Raw genomic sequence first — 15,046 nt, 5'->3', positions numbered from 1 at the left:
ACCCTCCACTCTTTATTCTATCTTGTATGCTTGTGCCACCTGTCTGTGAACATCCCCTTTCTGTCAGGAGACCTGCAAATAAACAAGGGAACATGGTAATAAAAGGAAAGAGTCTGGTAGGAATCTTCACAAAAGCAGAAGGATAGGATAAGTTAAAGTCAAGCCAAAGGGCAAATACTCCTCAATCAGTTTTTAAAAAGCTAGCATGGAAGGTTAGAGGTTGAGGACAAGTATGTGCACAGGGCTAATTTTCATTAGATGAACACAGTGAGGAGGGTAATGTTTTGTGTAATATGTCAGAATAGGAAACAGGATTGATGTCTCCCATGAAGATGAAAACACAGATAGCCATGGGCATGTGGTTTGGACTTCTGCAGTTCCCTAGGTCAGGATGTCTTACTTGGGGGATGTGGCTGTATTCTTAAGCCTTTAAAGCTCTCCCCACTCCTCTCTGCCTCCTGACTCATTTGAAGTCCCAGATAAAATCCCACTTCTACAATAAATCTTTCTTGATCCACCTTCATTCTAGTACCCTCACCCTGCTAACTATCTTCAATTTATCCTGTATAGATCCTGTTTGTACATAGTTGTTTCCATCTAGTTTCCCTCATTTGAACATGAGCACTTTGAAAATAAATACTGTCTTTTAACTTTCTTTGTATGCCCAGAACTTAGCACAACACCTGACAAAGAACAGATTTTGTTTATTAAGTGACTGAAGCTCAGAGAGATTAAGTGACTTGCTGAGAATCACATCTCTAATAAAGGTCAGAGACAATACTGAGTCCTATATCACTAAATAGGGCCAGGAAAAGTTGGACATGACTGAAACTGACACAACAACAGTTGAAAAAAAATTTAAAAAGAAATATTATATACTCTATAAGGAAAGTATGCCATTAAAATACTATTTAAGAAATGTGTATAATCACTTGAATTGCCATGGTTTTATTCAAACATTTTTCTTTTTTTTAAAAAAAATTCAATGCTTGCCATTTACATTTTATTTTTTCCTTCTTCAGTATTTGGGCTGCTTGGAAGTTTTACGCTCAATGAGATCTCTTGACTTTAGTACAAGAACTCAGATTACAAGGTAAGATTTCTTCAAAATTGCTTTCTTTGTTCTTTTTATTTTGGAACATAATTATTTCTGTCTAGAAATTTCCAATACTGCCCACTGGATCATTACCATCTGATCGATAGCATTATAGGAGACATTGAAGGTATTACTATAGTAGTGCTATTTTAATTTATACATGTACATTTCAGTTAGAGAAAAAGAAAGCAAAATGTTCACTTTCAATTTTTTTCATCTTTCTCTCCCTTTATTTCATTCACCTCATTTTTTAAGAGGGTAAAACTCCAAATAACATAGTTTAAACATTTTCAATTTATAAATCAGGGCTGAATATATGTAAGGAAAAGTAGTTAAAAGACAATAAATACATAATTACAAGTTTTCAACATATATATCCATATAATGAGTCCTCCTTCCATCAGTACAGATCATAACCTGTCCATGCTTTTTGATACTTTACAGTTCTTATCTATATCCTTTTTTGGATTTTCATAGAGGATCTACCCAGCCTTCCTTTAGGTTTTTTCTATCATTGTGTAAAGTCAATAAAATACAAAGGATAGTAAATAGAATTTTTGTTGGGAATAGTTAATTTTTCAAGTAACCGGATTCTATAAGTAGCAAGAAAATTGTTCATTTAAAATATTATCTCTCAAGAAAGGGGACTGTTTATTCAGTATTTTGCAATCCTGAAAAGCCAAATGATGTCATATATCCATATGAATTATGATATAGAAAATTGATAAACTAAAAAGAATGAAGCTAAGGAAGGATCTATGGTATTCCCTTTTTGATGGACAAAGGTCTAAATGAATATTTTTCGTTTGTCCAAATGTGTCTGGAGATATAAGTTGTTTGTATTGTACTAGAAGAATCTACTTTTGACATTTGTATTGTGCAATAAAGAACATTCTGTTGATATCCATGATGAAAGAATGATAGATATGGATTTAAAGTTTTTAAGAAGAGAGTAGGATTGAATATTTATACTGAATTTTCTGTGTAATTTCTAGTTTTTGAAAAGATTATATTATTCCAAATTTCTTTTAAAACAATCTCTTCATGTATAGCTTTTCATATTGTCCACAGATAGGCTTAAAATGGACAGAATTGCTACTATGTTATAGAACAAAAATACATGAAGTGTATACATAGCTAGTAAGTGATAAAGGTAAGATTTGAATCCAAATATGCCTGAATTCAAGACCAGCAAAACACAAAGATGATGTTTTCACATTTTGCAAAGCAATTACTTTCATTTAATTGCAAAATCCTTTCAACTTCTCAGCAAACTTGTGAGATAGGTACTTTTTTCAGGGTGTACATTTATGATTTCCTTGGTGTAGAGAGCTCTCAGTGAAGAAATTCCTTGTATCAGTACAGATAGTCAATGTATAGTCTTAATGAATTTCTTGGAGCAGTTTGTCTAGGGCCACATGAACAGTATGTATTAGAGAAAGGACTTGAACACAGATTGTCTTTACTACCCTTTATGCCACACTGTTTCTTATGAGGTAAGTATTGAAGGCATTATTAATCCCCTTTTACTGAGGCAAAACTTGAGGCTCAGGGAGGTTAAGTGATAGACTGATGGCCATATTACTAGCTGAGGGATTTGAACCCATTACAATGTTTTAAAAAGTAATTGCTAAGATCTCTCTGGTTTTAGTGAGATGCTTGCTTTTAAAAAATGAGTGTATGTCTCAAGTTTCCTGTTACTTTGCATTGATTATGAAGTATGTTTCTTATTGTGTCCATATCTGGAAATAATTTGACAAAGAGTGTCAAAGGCAATTTTTTACATACAAAGAATAGATGGGAAGATGGTAGTGTGTAAGGTCATAAAGAATCTCAACTGCCTCCCCCCACCTCCATACTCTATCAGGGCTTACAGATGCATCACTCCTCTAAAAGACAGAGAGAATCATGACTACACTTTCCCACTACAACCAGCGATCCACAGAGCAATTCCCAGAGTCCTGCAAAGGTCTTGGAATGGACAAGTTGGGAGTGGCAGAGAATGAAGTACAGAGGGTGGTATATAGGCTCCCCTGGAGCCTCCAGAACACTTCTTGTATTCTCTATCTGAGTTCAGTTGTACTCAAACCCTGTCCACGTGGAGCCTTCCATATAGGAAATAAACTTTGGTGCATTCTAGATGTAGTTTTTCCAGTGGGATACTTCACATTGTCTTCTATTTTTTCATTCTTTTGGTTTTGTTTTGTAGTTCTTGGTTTCTCATAAAGTCACTGTTCCAGTCTGTTCCATTCTAATTTTTAAAGAACTGTTTTCTTCAGTGAGCTTTTGAACCTCCTTTTCCATTTGGCTAATTCTGCTTTGTAAAGCATTCTTCTTCTCACTGGCTTTTTGGAACTCTTTTGCCATTTGGGTTAGTCTACTTTTAAAGGTGTTATATTCTTCAGCATTTTTTGGGTCTCCTTTAGTAAGCTGTTGACTTGCTTTTCATGATTTTCTTGCATTGCTCTCATTTCTCTTCCCAATTTTTCCTCTACCTCCCTTACTTGATTTTGAAAATCCTTTTTGAGCTCTTCCATGGCCTGAGAACATTGCATATTTTTGGGGGCGTTTTGGATGCAGAAGCCTTGACTTTTATGTCTTTCTCTGATGATATGTTTTGTTCTTCCTCATCTGAAAGAATGGAAGAAAGTACCTGTTCACCAAGAAAGCAACCTTCTATAGTCTTATTTTTTCCCCCTTTTTTTGGCATTTTCCCAGTCTGTTGCTTGATTTTTGAGTCTTTTCTCAAGTGGAGGGTATACTTTAGGAACCTGTAAGTTCTCAGTTCCTCCAAAGTGGCACAATCAAGGAAGAGGAGTTTGCTCCTCCCCTGGCCTACATTCTGATCTGGAAGCAACCACTAACTTTTCTGCCCAAGATCTGCAAGTAGAATTCCCTGTCCAGAACCTCCACCAGCTCTGCCACATCAACACTATTCCTCATCCCAGGGTTTCTACTCAGGACTGAGATGCAGATCAGTTGCTCAATTCCCCCAGGGTCTTTAGGCTGAGGGCTCCAAAAATGGATGCTGCCACTGCAGTGGCTGCTGCCACCCTGGAATTGGGGCTGAGGCTGGACCTTGCTCCCTTCCCTGGTGAAAGAACTTTCTCACTGACCTTTGAAACTGTCTTTGGCATTTGTGGATTGAGAAATCTGGTAACCGCAGCTGCTACCCATGATTCCATGCCCTGAAGCCTGCTCGAGTCCTGCCCCTGCTGCACAGAGGGGCCAAGGCTGGGCTGCACTCTGCTCTGAGCTCAGTGTGATAGACCTTTCCTCTTGGCCTTCCAGGTTGCACTGGGCTGGACATCTCTTTCACTCTGTCGTTTTGTGGCTTCAGCTGCTCTAGAATTTGTTTAGAGTCATTTTACAGGTATTTTATGAGCTATGGGAGGAGAGATACAGCAGGTCCATCCTTCTATTCTGCCATCTTGGCTCTACTCCACACATTCTAGGTGTAGTGTAGTGCTGTACTCCCAGTCTAAGTCAAACAGCAGCCATCACCTCTAGCTGTCTGAGCCCAGCAACAAGAGCAACCTTGGGATATCCTGTCCAGCTTTACACTCTCAGCTTGAGCAAAACAGAGTCTGAATCTCAACTGTATTGAAATCCAGTCATAACACAGCAAAGAGACCAATCTCTAGTAGTTTCAGACTGACTCTAGCATATCCCTAGTAGCCCCAGCTGTTTGATTGGTTGCTGTCCTTTGTTCTCAAAGAGGACCAAAATGACATCACTATGTTGGAGTCAAAGTACAGTGTACCTGACCGTGTTTGATCAGACCAATATGGAATGCTCTACTCCAGATTGGAAACAAATAGTTCATTTGAACATTTGGAGTGGAACTGTCTCCAAAATTTCCTTATCTCACATTTCTTTGGAAGTATTGCAATTCTGCTTTGCTCATAGAGTGCAACACCTTCTTTGATTCAGGAATGATATATTGAGTGGTTCTTTGCCAGAATCTTCCATGTCATACAATTGGTTCCAAAGTTCTTTAGTAAGACCTTGAGTATGCCTTTGTATCACTTCTTCTGACCACCATGTGAGCACCTGCTGTGTGTGAGTTCTCCATTAAATAGTCTTGTAGGCAAACAACATGTCATTTAAACAGTGGGGTTGGCCCATCATAATTGAGCTCTCTGCAGTAGAGTTTAAATGCTTGGCAGTTTAGCTTGAAAAAGGACCTCAATGTCCAGTACTTTATCATGCTAGGTGGTCTTCAGACTCTTCCTTAGATAATTCAAAAGGAAGCATTTTAATATCCTGGCATGGCACTGGTGTATTGTCCAGGTTTCACAGGCATACAACAATGAGGTCAGCAAAAGGGCTCTATAGATCATCAGTTTGGTAGTCAGTATAATGCCCCTTCTTTCCCACACTTTCCTTCAGAGCATCCTAAACATTGAGCTAGCCCTGATAATGTGTGCATCAGCCTCATCATCTATGTATACATCCCTGGAAAGTATACTGCCAAGGTAAGCAGACTTATTCACAGCATATAAAACTTCTCCATTTGCTGTAACCAATGGTTACACATATGAATAGTATGGTGCTGGCTGATGAAGAACCTGCATTTTCATGGTGTTAATTTTAGGCCAAAATTAGCACAAGCAGAAGAATCAATCTCTACTTTGTTGCATCTCAGCCTCAGAGGCTGCACTGATTGCACAATCATCTTTGAGTAAAAAGTCATGCACCAACTCTCCTTCCATTTTAGTCTTGACTTATAGCTTTATCAAGTTAAATAGTTTGCCATCAGTGTGGCAACTGACCTTGATGCCATTTTTGTCCTCAGTGAAGGCATCTCATACTAGAAGCATGGGAGCAAGCACATAGCCCTGCTTAGGTGACTGGGAAAGCATTAGAACATCATCCATTATCCAGAACCAATGCAAGCATGCCATCATGGAATTAGCATACAGAACTGATGAATTTCTCCAAATTTCAACAAAATTTTACCATGATCTTCCACAAGCCTTCATGACTGAAAGTATAAAAGACCTTGTTTAGATCAATGAATGTTGAATACTGACCTGTTCTGCTACTGGCATTTCTTCTGTAATTTTCAGGTAGCAAACACCACACTGACCATTTCTTAGCTCTTTCTGAAGCCACACTACTGACTTTCAGGTAGATGACCATCTTCCAGGTGAAGGATTAACCTATTAAAGAAGAGTCTGGCAAGAATCTTTGCAGCAATGATTAAGAAAGAGACCCCACTATGGTTGTCACAGGCCAATCTATTTCCTTTTCCTTCATTTAGATGGACAACAGAGGATTCTTAAACTCCTGGAGGATAAACTCCTCTTGTGATATAAACTGCAAAATTTCAGTTAGCTTTTGTACGAGCAATGGACTCCCTGCCTTGTAAATCTTTGCTGAGGTGCAAGCAGCAATAGGGACTTTGCCATATAAGAGGAGCCTAATGACATTCAAAACCTCTCCTTTAGTTGGAAATTTAGCTAGAGAGGGATTGATTCAACCTGAGGTATATGGTCAATGGCTTCAGCATTGCTTGATTGATGATGGTCTGTTGAAAACATTATAGAAGTATTCAGCCCATCTCTTTAGGATCATGTCCTTGTCATTAATCAATGTGGCTCTATCAGCAGTGAGCAGGTGAGATGCACCAAAGTCTTTGACCTATAAATAGCCTTCAGGGTATCATAAAAGTGCTTTTGGTTGTTATTATCAGTGTAAGACTGAATTTCATCTGAGTTCTTACTGAGCCAAGAATCCTGCATCTCCCTAAGCTTTGTTTGAACTTTGCTTTTGATGGAGTTAAATGCTGCCTTCTTAGATACTTATGAACTATCCTGCTGGTAAACCTGTGAAATTTTGTTTGCCATTTAGCAGCTTCTGAATTTTCCCATCATTTTCATTGGACCAGTCTTGATGTTTGTGAGTGTTCTGACCAGATGAGTAAATACAGTGCTGTACAGCAAATCTCTGAAAGCTGCCCACTGCTTTTCTGCTTTACTGTTGCCAACTGTGTGCTGGCTCAGCTTTCCCTCCAAGTTAACAACAAACTGTCCTGCTTGGAGAAGCACTCTAATTTGTTTACATTGTTTTCTGGTAGTTTTCTTGCCTTTGGGTCTCTGCTTTTGTTGAATGAGAATATTTAGTTTGGAGAGGATAAGTCTGTGATTAGTTCAGCACTCTGTGCCACACATTGCCTTTATCACTTACATCTGGACTGTCTCTTCTCTTTATAATGACATAGCCTATTAAAACTAGTGTTTACTGTGAGGGTGCATCCACAAAATTTTGTTGTATTTAGCTAAACAGAGGACAGTGTTGGTGATGACAAGGTCATGAGATGCGCAAGTCTTCAGTAGCAAGTGAAGATGCTGTTGATGTTTCTGACTCTATTCCTCCCTAGGTCTCTGAGTCATGCCCGAGTCTGTGCCTACTCTTGCATTAAAGTCACCCAGAAGTATAAGCTTGTTTTCTTTTGGCGCATTGCTGATGAAAGTCTTCAGGTCTTTATAAAAATCTTTTTGACCTGATCGTGGTCATGGTGGGAGAATATGCACTAATGGTGGTGGCATGTCACTTTCCTGCAAGTGTCAAGCACATTGTTGTGAACCTGTCACTGATTCCTTTTGGTAGGTGTGCAAGCTTGTTGGCTAGGTTAGTTTTGCTTGCAAAACCTATGCCAGCTTCATGGCACTCCCCTTCACTTTGGCCACTTCAGAAAAATGTATATACAGCTCTGTCTTCGGTAAGCAGCCTTAATTTGCTAGCTTTATTTCACTCAGAGAGTTCACAGCTGTGCTGAGTCATGTAGGTTTTGTGCCTACAGACTCTGAGCCAATCAAAAGCTGAGTCTTTGTTATATAGACTGAGAGGTTGGTATTTTACTTCGGGGGTTTGCTTATGAGAATGATCTTGTGATTACCTGGTCGAGATTCTGAGTGACGGTATGTTCAGATCCTCCGACTGCTCAGATGTAAAGGCTCTCTCAAACTGAGGATGTTATGTAAAGTGTATAGCAATATTGTTTTGATTCAGGCAGGGTCTGTAAATATGGAGAAAGAGATTGATCCCACATCAAGTCCAAATAAAGTTTCATAAAAATGTACTAATCAAAAGAATTATAAGAGTTCCTGGAAAGAAATTAAACAAGATCTGCAACATAGCATAACTAGGAAAGAATGGCAAGGAGAACTGATGTCTTAGATCATATGGCAGAAAACCTCAGCCAAGAGCTGAATTTCCTGAAAACTAGAATGAATTAGACAGAAAAAAATGACTCTATAAGACAACAAGAAATATTAACACAATAATTTTAAAAAGAAAAATCAGAAAAAAAAATATCAAAAACATAATATAAAAAAATGTCAAACCCTGTTCTTCATCAGTGATACCTCAAAACTCTCCAGTCCTCAATTCTTTCCCAGGTCTTTAGCCCTTCATAGCTTATATTCAACACCCTTCTTATTCCTTGGTGATATCTTCTTTTCTAGTACCTTTCCTCCTTTTTCTATTGCCAGTCTTTCTCTGCCAAGTTTTGGATTACTTCTACCATCTGCTATCTTTGCTCTTACTCATATTTGCTGAGTGAAGATGGAAAAAGAAAAACAAGATGAGTCCATACAAATTTATGTTACATATTCTCAAGTGGACAATCAATGAAGAGAGGCAATCTATTCTATATTCTATATACTATATTCTCTGTCTTTCTCTGTCTGTCTGTCTCTCTATATGTATACATATATATTATATACTACAATCTAGTCTTGAACATATTCCATTATGTCTTCTCCAGCAAATTGCCCCCTCTATCATCTCCACTCTCTTACTTCAGTCTTTCTCTGTCTGTTTGTTTCCCTATTACCTAACAACACATTCCTATCTCCCTTATCTTAAAAAACCTCACTTGATCAGTCCACCCTAAATCACTATTATCCTACATCTCTTCTCCCTTTCGTGGTCAAACTCCTTCAGAATGCTATCTATAATTAATCTCTCCACTTCCTTCCACTTTCCAGACACACCTCGGGGCACAGTGGATAGATCATTGGGCATGGGGTCAGGAAGATTTGAATTAAGATCCAGACTCATATGCCCTCTAGCTTTGTGACCTCAGTCAAATCACTTAAAGTCAGTTTCCTCAAGTGTAAAATGAGGATAATAATAGCTGTAACCTTGCAGGGTTGATCAAATGAGTTCATAGAGATAATATATGTAAAAGCACTTAGTACAATTATTGGCACAAAATAGGTACTATATTAATGCATATTACTATCATGCCCATCTACCTTGTCTCATTCTCCACAAGTCTGGCTTTTGATCTTATCATTCAATTAGAATTACTCTTACCAAAGTTATCAAAGATTGCTTTATTGCTAAATATAATATTCTTCATCATTCTTGACCTCTCTGCAGTCTTTGACACTTTTGATAACCCTTCTCCTTGGCATGTTCTTTTCTCTAGAATTTTGTGACTTTGTTCTATTCTGGCTCTCCTCTCACTTATTTGACCACAACTCCTCCTTACAAAATTTCCTTTGCTAAATCTTCATCCAGGTCTTGCCCATGGCTTTGTCCTGAAGCCATTCTTCTCTTCTATCTCTCTCCTACTTCACTTGGTGAACTAATCCCCTCCCATGGATTCCATTAATACCTCTATGGTGATTTCCAGATCTACTGATTTAGCTTTAACCTTCCTCCTAATCTCAAATCTTCACAACTGTCTTTTGGATATCTCCTACCGTACCCTGCAGACACCTAGGCTTGGCTGCAAACAAGGTGTTCTCATCACACTTCCCTCTCTTTCAATCATATCCAGTCTATTACCAAGTCCTGACAAGTCTACCTTCATAACATTTCTAATATACATCCCTTTTTCTCTTATAACACTGCCACCATGCCATTTCAGACTCTCATCATCTCTTTCCTGGACTATTGAAATATCCTTCCAGCTCCCTGTCCCAAGTCTCTCTTCCCTCCAGTCCAAATTCTACTTGTCTATTAAATTGATCTTCCTAAAACACAGATATGATCATGTCACCCACCATATTTAGTAAATTCCAGTGGTTTCCTATGATCTCAAGGATCAAATTTTTAAAAATCCCATTTGGCGTTCAAGTCCTTCATAATATAGTTTTCTTTTACATTTTTTGGTCTCCTTACTCCCCAGGTATTCCATGATTCAGTGACATGGTCTTTTTGTTCCTTGCACAAGATATGCCATCTTAGGACTCTAGGAATTTTCACTGACTGCCCCCCATACTTGAAATGTTCTCATCATCTCCATCTCCTGGCTTTCTTAAAGTTCCAGCTAAAATATCACCATCTACAATAAACCTTTTCTAATTTCCCTTAGTCTCAGTATCTTTTCTGTGTTGATGATTTTGATTTTGTCCTGCATACATCTAGTTTGTACATAGCTAGTGCATATTGTTTTCCCTATTAGACTGTGAGCTCCTTAAGAGCAGGAACTGTGGTTTTTTTTTTTGTTTGTTTTTTTTTTTTTACATTTCTTTATATCCCCAGTGATCAACACAGTGCATGGCATATAGTATATGCATAATAAATATTTGTTGACTGATTGATCAGAAGATAACCTAACTGGAAACATTAAGTGTTGTGTTACAGTAGGAAAATAGATCGTTAGTAGAATGTAGGATTTCTAAGCATTTCTGAAGACTGTAAGCAAGGAGATATTTTGAAATGGAAGTCCAGGTGTCAAAAAAAAGACATGAAATGTCATAAAAAGATATTTGTTTAATTGAATTACATGTTAGTCAAGTGATAAATTTCTTTTTTAGCACCATAAGATCTTTAAGAGTCATAGAGAAAATTTAAAATGACAGAGGGGCCTATGATTGGTTCTGATTTTAAGAAAAGCCCAAAATGGGAGGGATAGAACTTGAATCAGGAATAAAGGAGAAAGAAGGGAAAGGAAATAAATTTTACATAATAGAGGTGTGTGAGATGAAAAATATAGTCTTTGAGCAAGAATTGGTTGAATTGTACCTTGCTTTCATCTGAAAAAGATAAAGAGAGATTGAACATAAAAACACACACTCATATCAACCTCTTCTTCCATGTACATGGAGATTTTAGCATAGAAATATCTTAAACTTAAAAGGGCATTGGGAGAGGAAAAGGACAAAGAAGTGATAGAGTAGGTACTAAGAAGGAAGTTGGAGGAATGAGAGGAAAAAGTACAAAGTGGAAGGAAGGAAGGAAACAGACAACTAAAAGTCACACTTATGAATGTGAATAGGATGAACTTGCCCATAAAATTAAAGAGGCTGGCAGAATGGATTAGAAAACAGAACCCAAGAATATGGTCTTTATTTAGATGTGGTACGTATTTATTCAAGAGCAAATGTATGTAATGAAGAAAAGTTATATATCTTTCTAGATCAGGAGTAAAATAAGAATAACTATTGTTACCATTACTATTTAACATAGTTCTAAAAATCCTGAATATAGCAACAAGATGAGACAAGAAAAAGAAATGGAAGAAATAAACATAGGCAGAGAGAGAAAAATTAGCTTTCTGCAGATGATTTGATGGTATATGCTGTTTTTTGTCCTTCATTCTTGATGAGGACCATGGCATCAGGGAGATGATACCATGACCTGCAAGTGAATTGGATTTAAGTGGGAGAGGGCTGTGCAAGGTTACCAGCCTCACTCTTTAATCCAGAGTCATCTGGATCCTGTGGCAAGATGTAGATCAGGAAAATTGGAGATGACTGGATGCAGTGGGAGACCTTGGTCATTTTAAGTTAAGGTCTTTCCCAGTTCTCAGTTTGGCTGAGATAATGCCCATTCAGTGATTAAGGCTAGGTAAGAAATGAGGCAAAGTATGACCTCTTTCACCTAGTTTAAAAAAATTATTCAGAAAGTCAAAATAAATATAAACTGAATCAATAAAAATAAAATTAATAATAACTTCAGTAAAGTTGGAAAATTAAAAAAAATAAATCTATGTAAGTCATCAGAATTTCTATGTATTACCCATAAAACCTGGCAAGAAGACATAGGGAAATTAAATTTGAAATAGCTACTGGATAATATAAAAGACTCAGGAATCTATTTATCAGCATACACACAGGATTTATATGAATACAACTTTAAAATATTGTTTACACAAATAGACACACGTAACTAGGGAAATATCAGTCACTCATGGATAGAATGACCCAATATAATAAAAATAATTATACTCCCAAAAGTAATCTACTTATTCAGTATTATACCAATGAAACCACCACGATGGTAAAAAAAAAAAATCACTTTATAAAATTGAAAAAATTAATTGAAATAATGAATGACAAACCAAGATTTAGAATAAAAGACAAATCTCATTAAAAAAATCAGTGTTCCTATATATAACCAACAAAACTGCAGCAGGGAGATAGAAAGAGACATTATTTTCAAAATAAATATAGAAGCTATGAAATGTTTTGTATTTATTCAGGTATTATATTGACCAAACTAAACAATATTTGCAGAAATATAGATAGTCCTAAATAATTACAGGAACATTAACTGTTTATGGGTAAGTTGGGCCAAAATAATAAAATAAGACTACTCCTTAAATTAATGAAACACCCCAAAAATTTTGTACAGAAATATAAAACTTCATAATGAAATTCATATGAAGAGACAAAAGGTTAAGTATCTCAAGAACAAAAATGAAAAAAGTGTGAATAAAAGGGGTCTGTCTATCTGTACCAGATCACAAGCCTTACTGAAAAGTACTAATCATTAGAATAATTTGCTACTTTTCAAAAATAAAAAAGAGATCAATAAATGGAATAAATTAGGTACACAACATACAGAAGTAAACAAATAGTGGCAACGTGTTTGATAAACTAAGACCCTAAATACCAAAGAAACGACTCAGTTTTTGATAAAAATTTCTGGGAAAACTGGATACCAGTCCGGTAGAAATTAGGTTTATACCAATACTTCATGTGATGTACCAATATAGGCTCCAAATGGAAGCATGACTTAGACATAAAAGGTCACAAACAAATGAAAGGAACAAAAAAGAAATTGCCCATTGGATCTATGGATGGGAAGAGATCTTTGCTAAACAAGTGATATGCAAAATCACACATGAGAAAAATGGACAACTCTGATTGTATGAAATAAAAAAATTTCCAAATAAAAATCTAATGTAATATAAATCAGAAGGGAAACAAGTAGCTGGGAAAGATCTTTGGAACAAAGTTCTTTGATAAATATCTTAAATCCACATTATGTGAAGAATTTATTTAAATTTGCAACAACGTAATGGAGAAAAGTTATAGGTCTTTCCAGATCAGAAGTAAAACAAAAATAACTGTTGTTACCATTTCTATTTAACACAGTTCTAAAAATCCTATAGATAGCAATAAGACAAGACAAGAAAAAGAAATGGAAGGAATAAACATAGACATTTATTTAAATTTGCAGTACCAAGTGCTATTACCTCAGTAGATAAATGGTCAAAGGACATGAACAGGAAATTTTCAAAGGACGAAATCTAAGCTATCAATGTTCATTGTGTTGCTAAGAGTAGCTGAGGCATTTACAATTCTTCATCAAACAGTATTACTTTTGATGTGTGCAACGTTTTCCTGGTTCTGTTTACATCACTATGCGCTGGTTCATGTAAGTCTTTCCTGATTTTTCTGAAAGCATCCTGCTTGTCATTTCTTATAACACAATAATATTCTATCACAACCATATACCACAGCTTGTATAGCCATTTCCTAATTGATGGGCATCTCTTTGATTTCCAATTCTTAGCCACCACAAAAAAAGAGCCGCTGTAAATATTTTTGGACAAATAAGTCCTTTTCCCTTTTTCTTTGATGTCTTAGGGATATAGACCTAACAGTGGTATTGCTGGATCAAAGGGTATGTTTGGGCATAGTTTCAAATTGCTCTTCAGAATCAATGAATCATTTCACAACTCCACCAACAATACATTAGCGTCCCATGTTTCCCACATCCCCTCCAATATCTAACATTTTCGTTTTTTGTCATATTAGCCACTCTGATAGGTATGAGGTGGTACATCAGAGTTGTTTTAATTGGCATTTCTCTGATTAGTTTTGGTTTAGAGCATTTTCATAAAACTATATAGACAGCTTTGATTTCTTTTTCTGAAAACTACCTGTTCATATCCTTTGACCATTTTTCAACTGGAGAATGAATTTGAGTCAGTTCTCTATATATTTGAGAAATGAGGTCTTTATCACAAAAACTTGCTGTAAATTCCACTGCCCATTTTTATGAAAGCATTTCTTTAGATAATAGATTTAAAATATGACAATTTCAAAAATTATCAACTAAGAACTTGCAAGATGATGCAGTAGAAAGAGGACTAGTTTTGATCTAATCCTGGAGGAGTGAATCATGAAGAAGAGTTTCTCAGGAAAGAAAAAAAACATAAGAATATGTAATGAAGAGCGGGTATAGAATCAAAAAGAGGAAAATAAGTATGAGAGAATAGGATGGAGAAAAATACTAGTGATCATAACTGTGAATTTGAATGGCTTGAACTTACCCACAAAGCAGAAGAAAGAATGGATTTGAAAGCATAATCCAATGATATGCTTACAAAAAATACACTTGAAACATTAAGATTCACATAGAATTAAAAAGTTAAAATAAGGGACTGGTACAAAATCTATTATGCCTCAGCTAAACTAAAATAAAAACCCCACCAAGAGTAACAACTATGATTTCAGACAAAGCAGCAAAAATAGACAATTAAAAAAGAAATAAATTGAGAAAATACACTTTGCTGAAATGTACTATAGATGAAGAATTAATTTTGATATTTAACATGTATGCACTGAACAACATAGTGTCTAAATACTAATAGGAAATGCTAAATGAGTTACTGACAAGACTAGACAATAAAACTATAATAGCAGAAAAATATCCATATAGCCCTTTCAGAGCTAGAATAATCTAACCCAAAGA

At 36.2% G+C, this 15,046-nt stretch overlaps 1 protein-coding gene across 1 annotated transcript in view; it reads left to right on the top strand.

Moving 5' to 3' along the window:
• The window catches only part of SHC3 (SHC adaptor protein 3), a 172,201-nt gene that overhangs the window by 44,551 nt on the left and 112,604 nt on the right, over positions 1-15,046 (top strand). The window contains exon 2 of the mRNA XM_072597396.1: positions 1,023-1,093. Coding sequence (XP_072453497.1) covers positions 1,023-1,093 — 71 coding nt within the window. The remainder of the gene's footprint in view (positions 1-1,022; positions 1,094-15,046) is intronic.

Source organism: Notamacropus eugenii, chromosome 3, assembly GCF_028372415.1.
Source record: "Notamacropus eugenii isolate mMacEug1 chromosome 3, mMacEug1.pri_v2, whole genome shotgun sequence".
NCBI classification, from domain to species: domain Eukaryota; kingdom Metazoa; phylum Chordata; class Mammalia; order Diprotodontia; family Macropodidae; genus Notamacropus; species Notamacropus eugenii.
Note: the sequence above shows the minus strand (reverse complement) of the source record. Positions and strands in the feature narration are given on the sequence as shown.